At 46.7% G+C, this 21,237-nt stretch overlaps 1 protein-coding gene across 5 annotated transcripts in view; it reads right to left on the bottom strand.

The window, feature by feature from the left end:
* Positions 1 to 21,237, bottom strand: part of LDLRAD3 (low density lipoprotein receptor class A domain containing 3) — a 226,469-nt gene that overhangs the window by 157,016 nt on the left and 48,216 nt on the right. For 2 of the 5 annotated variants that reach the window (XM_037020046.2, XM_037020050.2), the window contains exon 2: positions 1,206 to 1,352. The exons of 1 other annotated variant lie outside the window; for it this stretch is intronic. In XM_037020046.2, the coding sequence (XP_036875941.1) occupies positions 1,206 to 1,352 (147 nt within the window). Of the gene's footprint in view, positions 1 to 1,178; positions 1,353 to 16,904; positions 17,015 to 21,237 lie in introns of those variants that run through there. 2 more of the 5 variants (XM_017649095.3, XM_037020045.2) reach the window with 2 other exon arrangements.

The raw sequence follows: 21,237 nt of genomic DNA, 5'->3' as shown, positions 1-21,237 counted from the left end.
ATATTGCATCCCTTGGACAGGTAAGAGGCCAGCTTCACAGTGCGCGGCTTGCCCATGGAGCACATCACGAGGGAGGGGTGGCTGGCTCTGGAGCTGGGCTCCAAACCCAGGGCTCCTTCCTGTGCGTCAACAGACTGGGCCTCAAACCTTGGTAACGGCTATGTTAAAAGTTCAAATTATCATTCTATCCTCAGCCACTTCCTCAGCTGGCTTCCAGAGAGAGAGCAGATTCAGAGCCAGAACACACAGTTCTCCTGTCAGAGAGGCCCTGTGGCGGGGTGCCCAAAGGCCACAAAGAGCCAAGAACCATTGTCCAGTTGTGTGGTCCCAAGGCCGTCATCCTCTAGGCAGGCCTGGCCGCAGCCCACCACAGGTGTGCTTCCCTCCTGCCAGCGTGAGGTGGCCAAGTTCACTCAGCCGTGCCAAACTCTGGTGAGGGAAAAGAACGTGCCCATATGGGGCAAGGGGCACAATCATTTGTTGCCCCGGATGCCCCTCCTTTCATATGCCTCCTTTCTCACAGATTATCCCCTACGCACATCTCATGCCTACTTTAGGGGCATGAAGAAGGAGGTGTGCTGGGGAGGAACAGAAGGAACCCCAAGCGCCATGTCCCTGGTGGTGCCCAGTCATACCAGCAGACAAAGGGCATAAGGAAGCAGATTACTACCTAGTCAGTCCCAAATGCCTGCTAGATACTTGATAGAATGCTATCCCTTACTTAGTCAGCAAAAACACTCCACAGTGTATGAGATGGGAAAGACCAGCCTAGGCCTCGAGTCAGGCAGCTCTGGGTTCAAATCCAGACCTGCTGCTTGCTGCCTGGGAGACTCTGAAGCTACATGACCTCTGGGAGGCTCATGTAAAGTGAGAGCAGTGACAGTGCCCCATGATGGGGGGTGGGGGCACGTAGATCCTGGTGGAAGGGCCCTCTGCTCCCCCAAAGCTGAGGCTCCATCCCCACCAAGACCCCTGTTTCTACGCAGACCATGCTGCCCTGAGACAGCTGGCTTCCAGAGAGACAATTCAGAGCCAGAACACACAGTTCTCCTGTGTGCGCAGACCATGCTGCCCTGAGACAGCTACCAAGTGGAGAGAAACCCACCAGCCTGCAGCAAGCACAGGGTACAGGCTCTGAGCCACGTCAGGACCTGCCGGCCCTGGATTTCCCCCATCACCTCCCAAGCAGAGCGCCGGCCACTCACGGCATTCCTTCTCGTCGCTCTTGTCGAAGCAGTCGGGCAGCCCGTCGCACTGCCAGGCACCGGGGATGCACCGCCCATTGCTGCACATGAAGTTGCCTGGGATGTTGCACTCGTGGGTGAAGTTGTTCCCAGGCAGCAGCTGGCTCTCTGTCAGAGAGAGGGACAGGGAGATGAGCAGCGCAGCAAGGGTGACGAGGACCTGAGCCCCCACACTGGATGGGCTCTTGTTTGGCATGGGTTATGCATGGGAGATTTCCGGAAGGTGACCAGGTGACTTCACCTCTCAGGGCCTCAACTTCCTCATCTGTGAAATGAGCTGGGAGTCTGCTCCAAACCCCACTGCCCTGCCCTGGGATTCTGAGAAGACTAAATGGAGAGGTACAGGAAAGCCTCTGGCAGGCGCTTTGGCACACAACTGCTGCTCACTGACTGTTCTTCTTTCTCACCAAAAAGCTCAGCTACAAAACCCAAACATTCTTTTCTAGCCATCAGCAGGGGCTAAAAATGAAGGTCACAACACAGGAGTGAGCACTGGACTCCCATGCCTCCGTCCAGCCTCATGCCCTGTGCACATGCAATCACATAACCGTGAACTTGGGCCAGGTCAGCAGGAAAACTGGGAGATAATTTCACTTTGGGAAATAACAAAATCAACCTGTCTGAGGTCACATGAGGAGGAAAGGTCAAACTGAAATTTAAAACTCAGGCCTTCTAACTCCCAAAAGTGTGCCAAGGCTGCTGATTGCTTGCCAAGAATTCCTTAGAGGTACAGAATTAGCCCCCTGGTTTAGATTCAGCTCCACTGAGCAGAGTCACGATAGGCCAAGGCCCTTGCTCAAAAGTGCCAACTCTTAGGCTGCAAAGCAAACAGGCAAGGCCAAGATGGTGGGGGCAGAGTGGGCCAAATTAATCCATCAATGCACCCCGGGGGCAGATTTTTCAAGGGAGCCAGAATCTGATCAATCTGATCAGTCTGAGCCAGTGTGGTCAGTGGCAGGGAGATAAGGAGCCAGAGGAAATAAAACAGGCTTGGGGGAAAAGGAGAAAAAAAAGACCAGTCCTTCTAGAGCTCCCTCCTCCATTATCAGTAAGCAGTTATTGAACATTTATGACCAGACCCTTGTGCCAGAACCTAAAGAAGCAGACAGGAAAGCTGGGGCTCTTTCCTTCAGGCCGGAAAGGCACACAGGATACCAACACACTTTCATTGTCATGTACAAAGAGGTGTCCTGGCCTGCCCGGGGGTGGCAGGTGGAGAGCAGGACCCGTTATCCACTTTCACGAGCTTTGCCAAAAGGAGGCATCTCATTGCAGATCCCTGACAGCACATCTTCTTTACATGTGCTGTTATTTTTACCTGCATGCCCCTGGACCGCAGGGTCTCCTAGTAAATCCCTATCTACCCTTTCGCACACAACCTCTATGTTCCTCTCCCTCCTTTCTGAAGTGTTCCCTGACTGCTCCAAGCAGAAATGAGCTCTCACTCTGTTGTGTGGCTATGGTACTACTGGGGAGATACTAAAGCTATTTTAAGCTGGAACAAGTGGGCAACCACAAACTGGAATGGCCATGGCCTCAGGCCAGAAGCCCCATCAGCCCCGCTGAGCTGAATTCATAGCGTACACCAGGTCTCTCTACTGCAAATGACGTTCCACAGTTCACTGAAGAATTCTAGAAGAGCAGTTACAGCCTGGGGCCTCACCCTGCCCCAGCCACCTGCACCACGACCCTAAAAATCTCCCTGCCCCTCCTCACTGCAGCACCCCCTACAGATGGCCAGTTGCCAAGTCCTGCATGGCCACAGCTGTGACTCCAGCCCAAGTCACCACCATCTCTTTCCAGGATTATTGTCACAACCTCCCAAGGTGGCCTCCCTACTCCCCATGTCTTCCTCACTGGTCAGAGTGGCCTTTCTCTTTAAAGAAAAAATTGATCATGCTACTCCCTTACTTTAAAAAGCTGCTGAATGGCTCCCCAGTGTTTGTAAGATAAAGTTGAAATTTCCAGCATTACAGAAAGGCATCGGGAAAGAGGTGGCATTTGCTGTAGATGTTGATAGATACTGGGATGGAACCTAAGGGTCCTTAGGCCTAGGAACGACAGAGAAGGCACATGCAAGAAGGCTCAGCCCAGGGCCCTGAATGGTATGGAACAAAAAACCACGCAGCTCTGATTGTTGAGAATTGCGGACATATTGTGCCCCTACTTCCCCTATTCTACTACCAAGTCAGACATCACTAATTGTGGCACTTGGCCACAGAGCCCACACTCAGTATTAGGATCCCTCTTGAGACTGGACTCCAGAAAGCCACCACCAACCCTGAGAACATGAAATTGATTCACCATCTCTAGGCGAGTGCTCAAGATGCACAGGAGAAAAGCCTAGAAGGACAGCCAGTTGCTGGATTCCAGCCAGACACGGAATGCACAACTTAGCTAACCCACATGTTCCAGCTGTTTCCTAACAACTGTTCTGAGCTCCGGCAGCAAGCAGGGAGCTCTTCAAGGCTCCAGAATGTAACTGCCATTCTGTTTTGTTTGGAAATCACTTACACTTGCTTTTGTAGAGCTAGCTTCTCGAAGGTAAGCCCTGTGGAAAAGTCACTGCAACCATGAAATCTTGTTCTGATAAACAGATTTCCGGAGCCAGAAAATTGGCCCGATTAGATTCCAAAGTGCTTGCTCTGAGAGTCAATAGGCTGGCAGCACAGGGACTTGACAAATGAAAGGGTGCAATACACAGACTAAATACCACATCTGTTATACCCAGGTGGTCCTGCCAGCCACAGGGCTCAAAGCGCTTTTACCAGCGGGACCAGGGATCCCCAGGGCCTGGTGACTGTAACACAGAGGAACATTCTTTGTGATTGGAGTTGCTTCTGAGCAACTCCATCATGCATTCCGGGGGCACAGAGCCTATTGCTTTAGGAAAATGACAGTATCATCGAACTCAGAAGCACAAGGAGAAACCATGGCAAAGAGAGATTAAATCCTGTTGACTCAGTCTTCAAAAATCCTCCTGAAGCCCATCCAACGTGCATGGCCATCATCCAACCCGAGAAGCCTTGACCTCTTGTCCCCTTCAAACCAGTGGTTCTCAACAGGGGATTTTGCCCCTAGGGGGACATATGGCAGTGTCTGGGGACATTTGGGGTTGTGACATTGAAAGAGGAAAGACCAGGACTGCTCTGCACATCTTCAATGCACAGGGCAGCCCCTCACAGTAAAGGATCGCCCAGCCCAAATGTCAATAGTGCTGAGGCTGGGAAATCCTGGCTTAAACCAACCAGCCAACTGCACTTCCCGCACACACCTCCCAGGTTCCTTCCCTCTGAGCAGGGTGAGGTTTTAAAATGCTGCTGATAGCTTCTCAGTGTCTGTACAATAAATCTAAAACCCCTGCCATAGTTTACAAGGCCCAGTATGACCCAGCCCTGGCAGCAACCTCTACAGCCTCATTTCCAACCATTTCCTGGAAAACCAAGGTCCTCTGTGCAGCGAGGACTCCACACGCCACTATTCAGTGACCCCAATTCTCCCACCCACCTTTCACCTGGTGCTATGGGTTGAATTGTGTCCCCTCAAATTCACAGGCTGAGGTCCTAACCCCCAACACCTCAGAATGTGACTGTATTTGGAGACAGGGTCTTTGAAGAAATAATTCAGGTAAAATGAGATCATCTAGGTGGGCCAATATGACCAGTGCACTTATACGAGGAGATGTGAGGGCACAAAGGGATGGTCACGGAGCACACAGCGAGGAGACAGCCATCTACACACCAAGGACAGGGGCCTCACGAGCAGCCAGCCCTGCCAACACCTTGATATCAGACTCCTCGCATTCAGAACTGTGAGAAAATACCTTTGTGTTGTTGAAGCCACCCAGTCTGCGGTACTTTGATATGACCGCCCCAGCAAACTCACACATCTCTGGCTGATACCCCTTCAGACGTCAGCTTTCTATCACTGACCTGGAGACCTCTTTGTAGACACCCAGCCTAAGGCTGGTCCCCCAGCTTCTCACTCTGATAGTGCCTGTATTCTCCTTTAACTTTACATTCTCCTTTACCCCAGCTTGTGCTTTCTGGGGCCTCTGTACCATCTCCCTACTGGACCACACACTCCCTAAAGGCAGGGGCCTGGTTCCCTCAGCTCTGCACCCTTGGCACCCGGCACTCAGAAGCCTCCCAATAAATATCTGTGGCTGCTCTAAGAAGAAAAACAAGTGCTCAGCTACTGACTTATCCCCATCCCTCATAATCTTCGTTGGCAAGTTCCATCCACCCCACCCCCTAGAAGGTGAGTGGGATCTGTACATACACAGTCAAAAATAAAGGACATAGGGGTGTCTGGATTTGTGCAAGTAAATTACCACCCTGCCTACTTCAAAAGAGGTTAGAAATCTTTTCAGCCCGACAGCAGGACTTTCTAGTGGCTGAAATATTTATCCCATCTCGGTGTCTTGGGACACATTTAGAATCCAAAAAAGACAAGCATTAGCACGAAGTTGGCTAGTGGGGCTTCTCCTCCTCCCTTTTCTTTTTTTCAGTAAGCTGAAAAATGAAGAAGAGTTGCCCATTTTCACTGCAGCACGTCACTTACTTAAAATAACTACACCATCTGTACCAAGAGAGAAAAAAAATCCCAAGTCTTCTTGCACTGGGCAAAGGCAAACAGCCTGTAGCAGTTTCTTCCAAAGTTTCAGGCACCCACAAATTCATATTCAATGAGGGGGCCAAAGCCAGGGAAACTGAAGAGACCAAGACAGCTGCTGCATTCTACCCCAACTCTCCTTTGGGAACATGTAGTTAGTCATGTTGAACTTTCCAGCTGAGAAATGGGAGCTCTGTTCTCCCAGCTGGGGCCCTACGCATCCTCTGCTCCCCCTCTGCTGGTCTTCTGCCCCCAGGGACACCCCTGTCATGATGCAATACAGTGGACATCTGCAAATTACCAAGAGGCCCTGTGTTCAGCTTTCTTCCCCGTTGCCTTCATTTTTACCCTCTGCTTCCCAGCAGTCTGGTCTGCAGGTTCAACGAACAACAAAGCAAGACACACAAACACGTACAGACACATGCATGGCTCAGCGTTCCATTGCATGGATCTCAAACAGCTCTCCCCTAAGACCTCCCCAGGGGATGATTGACACACCTCTTCCCATAGCCTGGTACCAACAAACAGTGTTACAAGGCCACTGCAAACACCCTTCTGTTTTCCCTTTGACTCACTTCTTCAAACTCACACATACATTCATTCCATGCATGGGCACACTCACAACACCCAGTGAGCTGGCCTGTGATGACTGGTTTGTAACATCCCTGGAAAAGTCCCCAAAGTCCCTTGGATTCCAGGCTCCAAACTGCTCCTGATGATGGTGGCATCGTCTTTGGTGTCAGACAGAACCAGAGACATCTGTCCTGAGCTCTTCCCAGAGCCATTTGGTTCTCATCAAACTGCTTCCTACTGGAGCTTTGCTACAGGGAGCCTTTTGGCTGTCATGAAGCAGGGAGCAGTTGTGCATGGATGGGTGACCCTGGAGCGAGGATGTGCCTCTGACTCCAAGTCCCCAAGCATAGCCAGGTCTCCAGCTCTGTCCAGGCTCTGCAGGCCCCTTTGCCCTGTGAGCTCATTCCAGTAGCCCCAGCCTCTGTTTGCCCATCTGTTCAAGGAAGACACAGCCCAGGGAAGCTGGTAAGAAGGCATGAAATGACTCAAGACTGCTGACCCTTGGCATTCACAGATTTCATTTTTACACATACAGCATAGCATATTTACACTGACCCTGAAGGAAGACCAGGTAATTTTGCTGCTGGATGGAGCAAGTCACCTAGACAGTGAGTGAGCCAAGCCGTCCACCCAGTATCTGCAGTTCATATAGCTTTCTTGTTTCCCTCTCCCATGAAATGAGAAGCAGCAACCATTACAAAATGATAAATGCCTTGTTTCTTTCTTAAAATGAGTTAGCAAAGAGAGCCAATGGCTAGTATTAATGAGACAAGCAAAGAGAAAGTGAAGAGGTCTAGGAAAAGGACAGTTCTTTAGAAGCTAGCTTTATAAATTATTTCCATCCTGTATTTATAGCCTCATTAAGGGCCCGAAGCTGTTACTCACATTTTTTAGTTATGCTTCATTGCATTTCACGAGGAAAATTATGTCGGAGCGGCATTAATGTCATGGGGATTTGCAGAGCTGTCAGGAAGCAGCCCTTGCAAGGTTCAAGGTCCAAACCTCAGGGGGCTGGACGGCAACCCTGGGAGCTGTGGTTCCTCATGATGGTGACCCTCCAAGCGAGCACTGGGACCCACCCCACCCTGGTGCCCATCCCTGCTAATGCTCCCTTTACCACATCCTCATAAATCCATTCCTAGTGACTTTTCTCTAGGGAAGATCTAACAGCTACTGAAGCTATAGGGATGGCAAACATCATTCTCTTTATGTTCCTTCACAACAGGCTTATGAGACAGGTGCCATGCCCACTTTACAGATGAGCAAGCCAAGACTAAGGAAGTAACTTTCCCAAGGTCACACAGCTAGAACCAGGGTCTGTAAACTTTTTAGGCCAGATAGTAAATATTTTAGGTTGTGCAGGTCAGGAAGCCAAATTAAAGATATTATAATAGGTACGTACTTATATAACATGAGAGAAAACAATATTCCACAAAGTTTTTATTGACAATATTCAAAATATTATTGTAATACCTGAGAACAAGTTTCTGTAATACAGATCTACTAATGAGAAGAACGGAATTCTTTTAGGAAGGGAGGGTATAGGTTAACATTTCACTTGACTGAGATTCAAAGTTAGTGTTTCCAAACACTAAAATCTATTGCAATTGTGTAATTTTTTTTTTCACCCACTTAAAAATGTTAAACCATTCTTAGGGTTGGGGACTGTAGTTGGCTGGCTCTGGCCCTTGGGCCACAGTTTGCTGGCTCCTGACCTACAAGACTTAATAGGTCTATCTAAAACAACAAAGTGGCAAAGGGGCTGATCCAAAGGCACTTCCTCTCTATCCTGTCACACCCTTCAAGCTGAAATGGTCCCTGTGGTTTAGTGGTCGCTCGCACCACAACAAAGGCAGGGACCTTGGATGTCCTATTCCCGGCTGTGTCCTCGGCAATGGGCAAGCGCCAGGCACCCAGCAGACACTCAGTAAAAGCTTGTTGACCGAATGAGTGATGACTTCTAAGGACGCTTCCAGTTCTGATACTCTCAAGTTCTGCAACTTTATCTAACCCTACTTGAACCCATTTATCCTTCCATGGAGAACACAATGGATAAATGAGATTGGGTCTGCTGAACAGGTCTGAGTTCCTTAGAGGAAAGGAACAGAAGTGAAGAACTTCCAGATGAACTTTGATGAGTGCACTTGTCGTGCACACTGGTGGCCTCACCAAGGGCTGGCTGCTGATATCCGACCCGGGTAGGAAGCTGGAGCAGCAGCTCCCAGCACAGTTCTGTCTTTTCAGCTTCAATCAGCCACAGCAGCAAGTGTGAATCAGGCAGTGAAGCTAAGCTGAAGGATGAGAGAGTAGACAACTTTATCAGGCTTGCAGATAAGCCCAGCTTAAGAGAGGGCCAATCAGCCCTGCAGTTTAGCACCTCTCAGAACAGCCACAGGGTCAAGAAGAAGGATTTTGCTCTGACCCCAAGTTCAGTCTGGCCCCATCTCCCTAGAGATGGCTGCAACAATTCCTACAGTCACCAGGAGCCATACCACATTCTACGCTCACCTCTGCACAGAGACACCCAGGCAAGGCAAGTATGGAAAATACAAAAGCAAACCAAGATCAGGCCAGAAAAGCAAAATCAGCTTCATCCAGACCCAAAAGCATATGTTATTAGCTCACGGTAAAGGATTTCTGAAATGAGACTCCAAAAAAACACAGGCTATAAAGACTGATAAACGTAACTGCACTAAAATGTAAAACTCCTAGTTATCAAAAGGTATTATAAACAAAGGTAAAAGATAAGCCACTAACTGGAGGTAGTATTTACCACATATATAACCCACGAAGATCACCAGCTATGATTTTCTTTCAAGACTATCTGAGAAAACACAGACACCCCACTGCAAACTGGACAGAGAATATGAACAAGTACTTACACTGATGAGAAAACCCAAATAGCCACTTAATATATACTCAAGCTCACTTGTAATAAAAAAATAATCAACTAAACAAGGAAGTTATCTTTCACACCTATCAGACTTGCAAAAATTTGAAGTGTGACATTCTCAAGTGGTGAAATGGTTTGGAGCACACACTGCACATGGCGGAGTAACTCAAAAGAGCAATTTGGAGACTCCTAGGGAAGCTGAAGATGCTCCCACCCTTTGAGCCATCCCATCCTCTTCTGGTACATACCTTAGGCCTGAAGAAAAACGTCCAGGAGACGACAGCAAGAGAACATTAATTGTGGCACTATTACAATACAAAATTGCAAGACAAACTAAACGTTCACACAAAAAATAATGGATTAAAAATCAGGGTTCATTCACACAATGGAATACTTACCCAGGGCTGCAATTTCATTTACTGGAGTGAATCAACATAGATAAATCTAAGAAGCAAAATGCTAAGTGAAAAAAGCAAGTTGCAAATCAAGCTTAAATCAAGCTTGAAAAATATACTGCTTTCATAGATACATACAGATATAAAAGTATTTTTGAAAATGTACAGGGAAGAAAAATATCAACATCAGGAGAGTAGTTACCCTCTGGTGATGGGGATCAGAGAGTCCGAGGTGTGACTAAGGTCTCTTTCTTTAAAACAATCTGGAGCAAGCAAGACAAAATACTACAATTCAACTAGAACTGGGTGGAAGACACACAGGCTTTCTTTGTGTTATTCTTGGTACTTTTCTCCATTTAAAAAAAATTGTTTCATTGACAAAATTTTTTATAAGGAACAAAAATTATGCTAATATTTGAGAAAAATCTATGAAAGACATATGGAAATGTTTACCACTAATATTCTAGCTTCAAAACTCCATCAGCTATAAAAGAATGAGGGATAAAAGGGGGTAAGTGCTCACACTGGGGGAATGAGCAAGTGCAAGGATGTCCATCTAAGAGATCCGGTCTGTTAGGGACTCTTTTCATTTTCTGAAAGGCAGCAACAGTTGCAGGGGTAGAAGTGGGTTGTGCAGGGAAAAAATAAACACATCTCATAAGACAGATTTACCCACCCAACTTATTAAGCCATGACATTCCAAAATTAAAAATAGCAAGGCCTAGACAGAAGGTCAGATATTTTTTAAATACTAACTCCCTGAGATGTTAGGATGGGAAAAGCCACAGCAAAGCTGTCTTTCTCAGAATAGCCCACGCTGTCTGCCTCCTTGTCCCTGGATGAGGGACTGCAAGAGGCTCAACAAAGATCAGATTGGCTGAGGCAGCCAAGGCTGTGATTTGGCACCCCAGTCACAATCACCAGATGCCTGTCCTATTATCACTATAAGAAGCAGTGTGACTTCAGACAAGTTATTACCCTCTCTAGGCTAAAATTCTCCATTTGTAAAATGGGTAACCCCACCTCCTAGGTAGGGTTGCTGATGAAGAGTAGGATATAATATCTATCCATTTATGTAATAGATAAAGGAATAAAGTAAATATAACAAAGTAGGTGACAAATACTTGGGATCCAGTAAATAGTACCAGTATTTGTTACTCCACCCTTTCGTCCATGCATTCTCCCTGATTCTCCTCATAGGGCTGGTACTGCTAGAGGAACTCAAACAAGGCTGGGTCCCTTTTCTCTACCTGCTTCCTTAGAAAGGGAGTAGCCTGGGCTAGTGGGGCCGGCTGGCTAAGAGCTGGTGGTCACTTAGGTCCAAAAAAGTAGACTTTGGGTACAGACACCAGGTTCTAAGAGCAGTTAAAGGAGCTCCCAGAGCAACTCCAGCTGTGTGTCTTCTGACACACAACAGTCTCAGTTTGATTATTCCTAAGAAATAATTAGCCCTCCTTCGCTCATTCCTAGGTATCTTTAACAGCTGCCAAACTATAAACAGGAGCCTCTTTTAAGCAGGTCAAAAGAGAAATGCACATGGGATTCACCACTGGGATCTGGGGGAGCCACTCCACCTTCCTGGGCCTGTTTCCCCATGTGTAAAATCAGGCAGTAATAGATGACGTCCAAGCTCCTTTCCAACTCTCAACTCGCTATTCTTGTTTCTGTGGACACATCGCCAGTCCCCATGACAGGCAAACACCATCTGCCCGTCCTAGATACATTCTTCAGAATTTAAAAATAATACCTGGGATTTATACAGAACGCCTTCTCTAAAGAATGAAAATAGCCCTGCAAGACAGGCACTGAAGGTTTTTCCTCCTTTTTAAATACAGAGAGACTAAGACCCAGAGATCAACCAGCACGTCAAAAGAAGCTGGCCAGAGAACCCAGGTTTCCAGACCCTGCCTCAGCACTTTAGAACCCTGACCTGCCCCGCTGACCGCTCAGACACAGGTCCCACGCTCCGCCACAACAGGAGAAAATAATCTCCAAAGAGTCAGGAGTCAGACCGGCCTCCCATTCCCTATGGATTCAAGGGCCTCTGCGGTTCACTTCGACCATCCACAATCTTCCATCCTGTCTCAGCAAATGAATAATCATTTGGTTTATCACTTCCGATTAGGCGAGGAACTCTGCCAGGGAAATCAGAAACGCCAGCCTGTTACCGCCAAGCAAGGGGGGAATACATATTAACCGGTGCGTCTTTTTAGATTTCCTTAAGTAGCTTAATTCATTAAACCAGCCCATCCTGCTTCTACAGTCTGCTCACGCAGGCACCCTCCTGCCGCGCCAAGAGAGAAGACAGGCCCTCCATCATAAGGAATTAGCTGACTTCTTGAGCAAATGATGTTTGTACATCTAGCAAGTGCCAGAGTTAAGCAGTATTTACTGCTGGAGTACTCGCTTCAGCATGCATGTCCAAATGCGCGCCGCTTTCAGAGTGAGCAATTTACCTTTGCAAGAGACTTGTCAGATTTGGTAAATCAATGGGCTGAAACCACACAGGTGAACCTGTTTGGGTTTTCCAGGTTGTGAAGAGCAGCTTATGACAGTCCAGAAAATAAAGGAAATTAAAAATTATGTGAGATTCTACAGCTCCACTCCCTGGGATGGGCTGTGAAGCCCACCATCTCTGAATTCTAATTCCACTCTTTCCAAGCTCAGGGAATGGCGTGAGCCATCTCTTCCTCAATTTTCTCATCTAGAAAATGGAGATGCACACACAATGTTGATAAGCTCGCTGGGTAATCAAAGGGTTGTTCTGTCCATCTTGGTACTGGAGTCACATGGTCACAGATCTGAAAACATTAGAACTCTCATTGTGTATCACTCTCACCAGAAAACCTCTGAAGGAAAAAAGAATGTATTAAAAATTCAACAGAAGCTTGAGGGATTTTCATACATCTTACAAGACAGCACACAGATAGAGGCCATAAGATTAGCCAGAGTTCACTTGTTAAAGGTATTATTATTCACTATTAAAGAATTACTATTATATAAAGACAAGATGGGATGTAGACACATAATACGTCATTACACAAGACATACCATTATAATGTAGTTACATAATTAATAATTAGAGGAAGGTGATCTCAAGTGTAAAAGGATCCACCCTGAACTGAAAGCAATAGAATCCTACCAGGTGCAATGAGAGATCTGGAGAAAGGAGCTGCTCCTTAAGAAACGATGTTTCAGTAAATCGAAGATGCCTTACAGTGTGGCTCCAGTTCAGGTCACTACAGTGCTCTGCTAATGGGCAGCTCAGCACCGAAACCCTGGAAAGGAGTCAAAGGCTTGGTGAACCCCAAGACATGATTAACCTTTCAATTCCTTCAGACCCTATAGTCTGCATGATCTCCAATCCCCCAACATCCAGCCGATTCCCATCTCCCTTACTTTCCTGAACCTGCCTCACTCACAAAGTTGCCAATGGCCTCCCAGGCCTCCCAATTGCTCAGTTCAAGGAGTGTTTTCAATCTTTACCTTCCATACAATTCTGCCGGAAGGGACCAACTGGATGGCTCCCTCCTTTGGAAACTCCATTCCCTGGGCCTCCCACACACACCAGGCTCTTTAGAACCCCCTACTGCCCAGACCTTCCATCCCTGACACAAACGCACCACATCCAACACAAAACTTTTCATTTTTCTTTTAGCCCTCCTCCTGCATCCCTGGGTATTTCAGCTGGGAAAACCGCCAACCACCCCTCTCCTCCACCGGCACCCACACCCACATCAACCAACAGGGGCTAAATATTTCCCACATCCATCTTTCCTCGCCATCCCTACCTCTCACAACCCTAGTTCAAATCCTAGTCTCTTGCTTGTTCTGCATTAATGGCTTCCTCACTGTCTTTTGTGACTCCAATCTCAACCCTAAAAGGTATCCCCATAAATTATAGGCAAATCTGACTATGTCACTTGCTGTTTCAAGTCTTCCCAGGGTTTCCATCCCATGAAGGGTAAAACCCGAGGCCTTGGGGTCAGTACAGGAGTCCTGCGTGTGCTGGCCAGTCCACCCCCCAGCAGTTCCTCCAGGTCGTTTTACAAGCTCCTCATCAGACCTCTCAACATGACATACACAAATCTCTCTCTCTCTTCACTTGCCACAGTGCTCCATTGTTTGTGTGCCTGTCTTTCTGCAAAATCACACAAGCAACTATTAAACCAGAGGACAGGTTGTGTCCTAAGGTAGCCCAGAGCCAAAGAGAGAATGCTTATTGAAATGGGTGGATGGAGGGATGGAAGAAGCCAGGGAAGGAGGGAGGGAAGAGTGGGTGGACAGATGGACAGAAGGAAGGAGGAAGGGATGGAGGGATAAAGTGTGTGGTTCAATGGAAATATGGATGGCTGCTTCTTTGTGCTATGATATGATGAAAAACATTCCACCAAATATTTTGTGGATTATTCCTGAAAATTAGGATTATTCCTCAATCCTGTGGACAGTCCATATTTACATGCAGTTTAAGATTAATAGAATGAAAACATATTTCTTCATGCTCAGATAATAATTCGATCTGAACTCATTTATTTGAAAAATGGGGGTAGAAAGGAGTAACCAAATATATATTCTATTCATATTATTCTCTTCCTTGAGAAGTCCATGGACCCTGGAGTTTTTTCCACAAAGCGATCTTCACCTCTGAATTTGCTTGAGTTTAAAGCAGTAATTCTTCATGGCTCACAGCAGAAAACTCAAATACAGCCCAATAGCCTGTAAATGTAGCCCAATAAGACTGTGACCTCGGCAAGCAGGAGCTGGCCTCCAGAACTCTCGGACACGAAGACTTTGTGTATGACACAGGCTGTCAGCAATATCTTAAGACAAATCCAACATCCTGTGAGGGCCCACTCCCTCAGTCAGCTAACAGGACATCAAGAATGGACACAGGTTACGTGGGGAGAAGAACCAGGTCCAGGAGCACTGAGGAACTGAAAACACCCCTAAGAGTCGGCCCTGTGCCTGCTCCACATTAGACTGGCGGCAGCCTCAGTCACACATTCAGGTATCCATCACAGGGAGGCTGGTTTCCCCTCTCCCCTGCAGTGAACCCCAAACCCTCAGTGCCCTGCACTTGACCTTTGTTGGCTTCTTTCCCTATCCAGGGCCTAATGACAGCTGCACCAGAGACAGCAGCATTTTGGGCTGGGACCCATTCAGAGCAGGCAAAACAGCCAGCAATCCACTCCTGGAGGCAGTGAGGGTGGCCTGCTGGAATGAAGGGGCCTATGTGGGTTCAGCCAAGGGTCTGCCTCTGTCATCAAAGGCCACAAGAGCGCTGGTACCCAGGCCGCCGGCTGCCCCCATTCCTGGCAGCCCTGTCATCCTCTGACCCAGCGGTCCAGTCTGTTCACCAGTATGGAAGGCAGCGAGCCTCCACCGGCTCTGGACGCAAAGGAAAGAGCACTGGCTCCATACGAACCTGCCAAGAGCTTAGGGAGCAGCTGATCCAGGACACGCCAGCAGAATAAAGAAACATAATGCACACAACTGCCAACACAGCCTGAGAGGCCCTCCCCGTCTCTTCCTTTGTCGATCATGTGCCTCCATGCTAAAGACAGAAGAGACCAGAGTTTTTGAGACAAATGAAGCAAGGGATCAGCTTCTCACTGAGCTTCTGCAGTAATCCGCTCTGACAGGCGCCACCCCCTGCCTGGTACCACTCACTTTCCACTGCATATCACAATTCACCGCGTGCTGTACAAATGATAATGCACTTATAGACAGCCAGGACTCTCAGTCAGGAGGAAAAATTTCACCTAATTAAATAAAACCAACACAGAAAAGCAAAGTCTTTAACCAGTGCCAAAGAGAAGACAGAGTACTTGATTTTTTATGGAGTTGTACAGCCAAGAATGCCAATCGGTATGGTTTTTTTTTTCTAAATGTATCTTTTAAAACAATCCTATGTCCCTAACTACAAAGAACTCCTTAAAAATCAGTAAGAAAACTGCAAGCAAAGCAAGAGAAGAATGGATAAAGGAAATAAACAAGCATGTCGCAAAAAATAAAGGTGGCTAGCAAATGAAAAAAGAGATACACAGCCTCACTGGCAGTTAAACAAATTCAAGTGGAAATGCCACTTTTTAAAACAATCTTATTGGTAAAGTTTAAAAGGTGGGTAATAGTGAGAGCTGGCACCGATGTGAGGGAACTGGCACTCACACCATTGGTGAGCACATAAATCGGGACAACCTCTCTGGGGTCCTTTAGCAGGATCCAGCACTGTTTACTGGGCTTACCTTTGGACTCACTGATTCCATTCCTAGCACTCTATCCTTAGGAATAGAGAAACACACAGAGAAGTTTTTTCCCCCTCTACATCCTCATTTGTAAATGCTCAAAACTTTAAAGAAAAGAGGGAGATGGGTAAATAGGGCACATCCATGCTGGAACACTGCAGCTTTACGAACAACCCAGGAGCCAGAATGTTCCTCTGCATAAGAGGATCTATAATATAGGCAGAGGGCTGAAAGCAAGTTTCAAAACAAAAGGTATAGCATAATCCATCTTTTTTTTATCTCTAGATATATAAGTGATAATACATAAGCACCTGTATTTACGTGTCTGCAAGATTCTAAAACACACACTCTGAGGGAAGGAACTGAGAGGTCCGTTAAAAATACGTGTATATTTTTATTGGCATCTTTCTTTCAAACAAATTCCTGAAAATATCACGAGAGTAAATATGCCTGAAGAACTTATAAGAATAACCAAGTCGATCTTGGGGAGTGGTTGCAGAGCACCACTCAGTATAAAATCATGCACACACACACACACACACACACACACACACATAGATATTGGCTCCTTTAACCTTAAGAAGCAAAAGCCAAAAGGAAAAGGTCATCCTATTCACCAATTTACAAAATACAAAACAGACAAAGCATTCCTTTAAACTTAGGAGAAGCAAGTTTGGGTAAGCGTTCTTTTACACAGTTATGAAATGAACAGCCCCAAACATTGGCCCAAACTAAAAACGTAAATGAATAACTGAATAGGGAATCATTCAGAGAACCTGTGGAAGCTGCTTCTTAATGAATTATTCTGGGAAATTACCCAAGGAGTATTTCCCTTTTAGAACATAAATAAACTCCCCAAGAGAACTTATGAGCCTCTTTTCCACAGCTGCCCGTCTCCCGTCCCTCCTGCCCAGCCCTTCTCCCCACAAGAGGCCCCCACCTTGGTGGTCTGCATGGGAATGATGGGCTCTGACTGATTAAAGGATATAAATTTAATTTGTCCTCTGAGAAGGAATGTAGCATGTCTCTCCAAGGCTTGCTTGCACTCACTGTGAGCCCACAATTACAGCTCACTCTGGACTCCTGCTTCCATGCCACTGGATCTTCCAGGTGGCATCAGGCCACCCTTTCTGCTCGAAGACAGAAGAGCCATTCAAGGGAGCCTGAAACAAGAGTGCTGGAGCCAGGAGCCCAAGGTTGGCAGGGCGTCTGACTGCCAAGATCTCAGAATTGTCCTTCTGACCTAAGTGGATGGAGGGTCATCCTACAACCTGCCTCCTGGAAAAGGGGGCGCAAAAATTAGATGTTTTTAATGTTGAGCAAAAGGAACCAGACACTCTTATTCCTGCCCATTCAAAAGCAGGCAAAAATTATCTACGACGTTGGAAGTTGGGACAGGGCAGCAGGGTTGGGAGGCCAGGCAGAGCACAGTGGGGGATCTGGGATGTTGGTAATGCTCTATTTCTTGATCTGAGAGCACTGGTTCCCCACTGCATTTACTACATGAAAATCCATGGAGCTCCCCACTTAACATCTAAGCACTTTTCAAGATATATACGATAAATGTCTATAAAAAGCTTACTTAAATAATAAAAGAAATCTTTTCAGCAGGTGGCTGGCTAACAGGCACTGTCTCTGTTCATTCCAGGCAGATTCTCTCCTTCCCTCCTTCTACAGGCCACAATACCGGCAAACTCCCCGGCCAAAGTCACACCAAGTCCAACAGCCCCCAGTGCAGCGATCTAGGATGGCAGGGGACTGGCAGTGTGAGCAGCAGGGAATGGAATATCCAGCATTTATTTTTAATTGATTTGTTCATTTTCCCCGAATATCAGAAGAGTCCCACTCCTTTTCTCCAGTGCCCAGAATGGCATCAGCCACACCCCAATAAACCCCAAGCATGCAAACTGCTCAAGCCTGGCACAAGGCTCTGCAGTTCCATCGGCTGAACAGGCTGGAGCACAGGCCTCCAGGAAGCCTTTGGGTAAAGTCTGCCCAGCTGCTCCAGCTCTCATTCCAAAAAGAGTCCGCACCCCCTTCTAGAAATCAGCACCCCCACTCGTTACTTTCAACCTCACTCCCTAAACTCTTCGAGGTTATTCTTGGCCATCAGGGATACCCGGGGTTTTCAATGAAAGTGTTCATGTGGTTACTTTGGGGGCTCCTCCCCTTTTGCTAAATAAAAAAGGGGTTTTATTTGTCTTTGACAAAAAAGCAGAATTTTAAGTTCATGGAATGAATCCACAGATCAGGCAATGGAACGCTGATGTCCTCCTGAGGCCAAGTAAGAAGTCTGAATCCGGCTTTCTCTTTTGCTTGCTGTAATTGTGCTTTCAGAAAGGCACTGCCAAGCTGCAGCCACCACTGCCCAGCAGGTGAGGGAGCGGAACCTCAGTTCCAGTGAAGGAAGGTCGCTCCTGGCTCACGGGCACAGTGGCTGCCACCCCTGGCGGCAGTGCAGGAAAGCAAGAGCACCCGGCGAAGAGGGCCCGCCTAATTTTGAGGATCTGATTTTGAGAAATCATCAGGGCTGCAGCCCACACCTGCATACGGTGCCCCTCCAGCAACTCGGACTCTTCCCACACAACCAGGACCATTATTTCACACCATGTTGTTACTGCATTTTCATTCAAGGCCAGGTGGGCAATACCATCCATCTGTGTCCCCTACACAGACACACTACATCCTGTCATGCACCTCTCTGTCTGTCTCTCTCTCTCTCTCAGATCAGCTTCTTGTGCTCCCGCAAAACAAACAGCTTCTGTTCAAACTCCAGCCCAGAGCAACTCAATCTCCTGACACCTCCCCCATCCTAGGAAAAATCGTAAACTTGTGTAAACACGGAAGGCCTGTTCAAAACTCAACTCTGGGAGAACAGAGGCAGTGAGGTGTGGAACTAACACCTCAGGCCACACTCACCAGGCCCAAGAATCACAGACACACATCTTAGCAGCAAGTCTTAGATCCAAAGATCACAGCAGGAAAACCTGAAAAAGAAAGAACCAACTGAAGACTTAAAAAAAGAAAAAAATAGTATCTTAAGGTGAAAAAAAGGGCTGCCAGCAAACCAGGCTTTGCATCAGCTCTCCTCAGTGCCTTCCTGATCCTAGCAGACAACATGCAAATGAACATGAGGAACAGGGCCTCAAAAGCTCTGACCTCAGGCAGGTCAGAAAAGCTGGTCAGTGAGAGGCAGGAAGGCCTCAAGCAGCACCATCAGCCACCCCAACTCCTCAACAAGAGGAAAATCCTCAAACACACTCCCTGGGGGTTACACACATGCAAGAAGAAAAGAGAATCAATTAGTAAAACACCATCCAATGGAAAACACATATGTCCCTCAAAGTCCCTCCTCACAAGCAAGCTGCCAAGAGGCTCAGAGGCCCTGCTACAAGCACATAACTTCAGGAAGACACCTGTTTCTACCGAACTCCCAGTGAATCAGTCACTATCCTCAGTACTCCTGCTTAAAGGACAAGACAGAAGGAAGTTCAGAAACACCTAGAAAATTTCTCAGAATGCCCATACAAATAAATAATATTAACATTTCTAGCTCTAAATATATAAAATATAATCCTCTATGGCCAAGCCTATTTATACATAGTAGGTCTTCTATTAGAGTTCAAAATTAACAAGTAACTTTAGAAAACTATCATGGAGAACTAAGAATTTAAACTTTGCATGTATCTCCATTCTCTGCCCCAAGCACCACAGACTTTTTTTACTTGATACCTTTTCCATCCACAGTTTTTCTAATTTCAAAATTCCCAGAGGTTCACATCTTTAAAACAGTACTCAGAATCCCTAACCTCTTGTTGCTTAGACTATAGAAGGAAGGCAAACTAAATGTACTAATTAAAATCAATAGTAAGAAACCACCTTCAAAGACAACAACAAAAAAGCAATTTTAGACATTTCAAATTAGAAATAACCACCTTCTTCTACCACAGCTAAGCACACTATGGTCACAAAATCATGATGCCGGAAGTGATGCCTCCTTTTGCGGAGGACCCACTAGGTGCCATGGCCTGCACCAGTACTCTGTGCCTGTTACCTAAACCTACAAGCCTACTGAGTAGCTTTGTTCCCCATTGTACTGATGAAGAAACTGAGGCTCAGGATGACAAACCTGTCAGTGAGAACTGAGATACCAATCAAGGTCTACCTGGCTCCTCAAAGCACTCTTTCCTCTACCAATTGTTCCCAAAACAGCAAAGACAGACCACCTTACTCTGCAGGACCACATCACTTATGATGAAAAATGCACAAGCTGCAACTGCTATGATTCTCCCACCCTTTCAAAGTCATAACTGGAGTATCATTGGACTAGTGGAACTTCTGACACACAAGTCCTAAGAATCATGTATCTCCAACATGGGAGAACCATCCAATCTAAAGCTCTGCAGCTGCTGTGTTCTTGAAGCCACACTGCTTGAGCCAGTGTTCTCCTTGACAGTGAATTTTGCCACTGCACGGGGGCCATAGCACAAGATACTTATATTTAATAGTGACCCATTGTCTACTGAGTGCTCTGTTTTGTGGTAAGTGTTCACTCAACTAACCGATTCATTCCATCACCCAAAAAGAACTTTCTGAGCACCTCATGCACTCCAGGTTGGAGGGAATACAAGCACATTCAAAGCCTACAGTTGACCAGAAGCGAGGAGTGTGTGTGCCTAACCAGCTGTAATTATAAAAGCTGGGGTATAAATACCCTAAGAAAGGAGTAGAAAATGGGATGTAGGAATCACTGAGGGAGAAACTTATTCCAGTAGAAGTGCCATGAAATGCTTCATGGCGTTGTTTTCAGCCAGGCTGGTTTTGCAGGGTGGTAAAACTGGAGACCTGCATTCCAAATCAAATGCTAAGCTAAGGGGAGGCGTGAAAGCAAAGGGTCATGAAAAGGAACAAGGGAAAGCTGGCTGAGAAAAGCTTTAAAAGCCAGGCAGGGAGTCCAAACTTCACTTTGTACACAATAAGAAACCAACAACATCCGTTTCTGAGCAGGGGAGTGATGTGAAATGGGTGATGCTTCCGGGAGGTTAGCCTGGAAGACCTACAAAGAAAGATACTGTGGTCGGAAAGAGTAAGAAAATCCAATTTGGAAGCTACGAGGATTTTAGACACTTTGTGAATCAAAGAGTTGAACCTTACTTTACTAACTCCAACATATATTCTGCCTTCTAATAAGAAATGTTACCAAAGGTTGGTCCAACCTAAAACAAATAAATAGAGTCCCTTGACGGTTTGCTGAAGGAGGAGACAACCCAAGT

This window comes from Manis javanica, chromosome 11, assembly GCF_040802235.1.
Source record: "Manis javanica isolate MJ-LG chromosome 11, MJ_LKY, whole genome shotgun sequence".
Taxonomy (NCBI): Eukaryota; Metazoa; Chordata; class Mammalia; order Pholidota; family Manidae; genus Manis; species Manis javanica.
The sequence above is the reverse complement of the archived record's forward strand: the minus strand, read 5'-3'. Positions and strand labels throughout refer to the sequence as shown.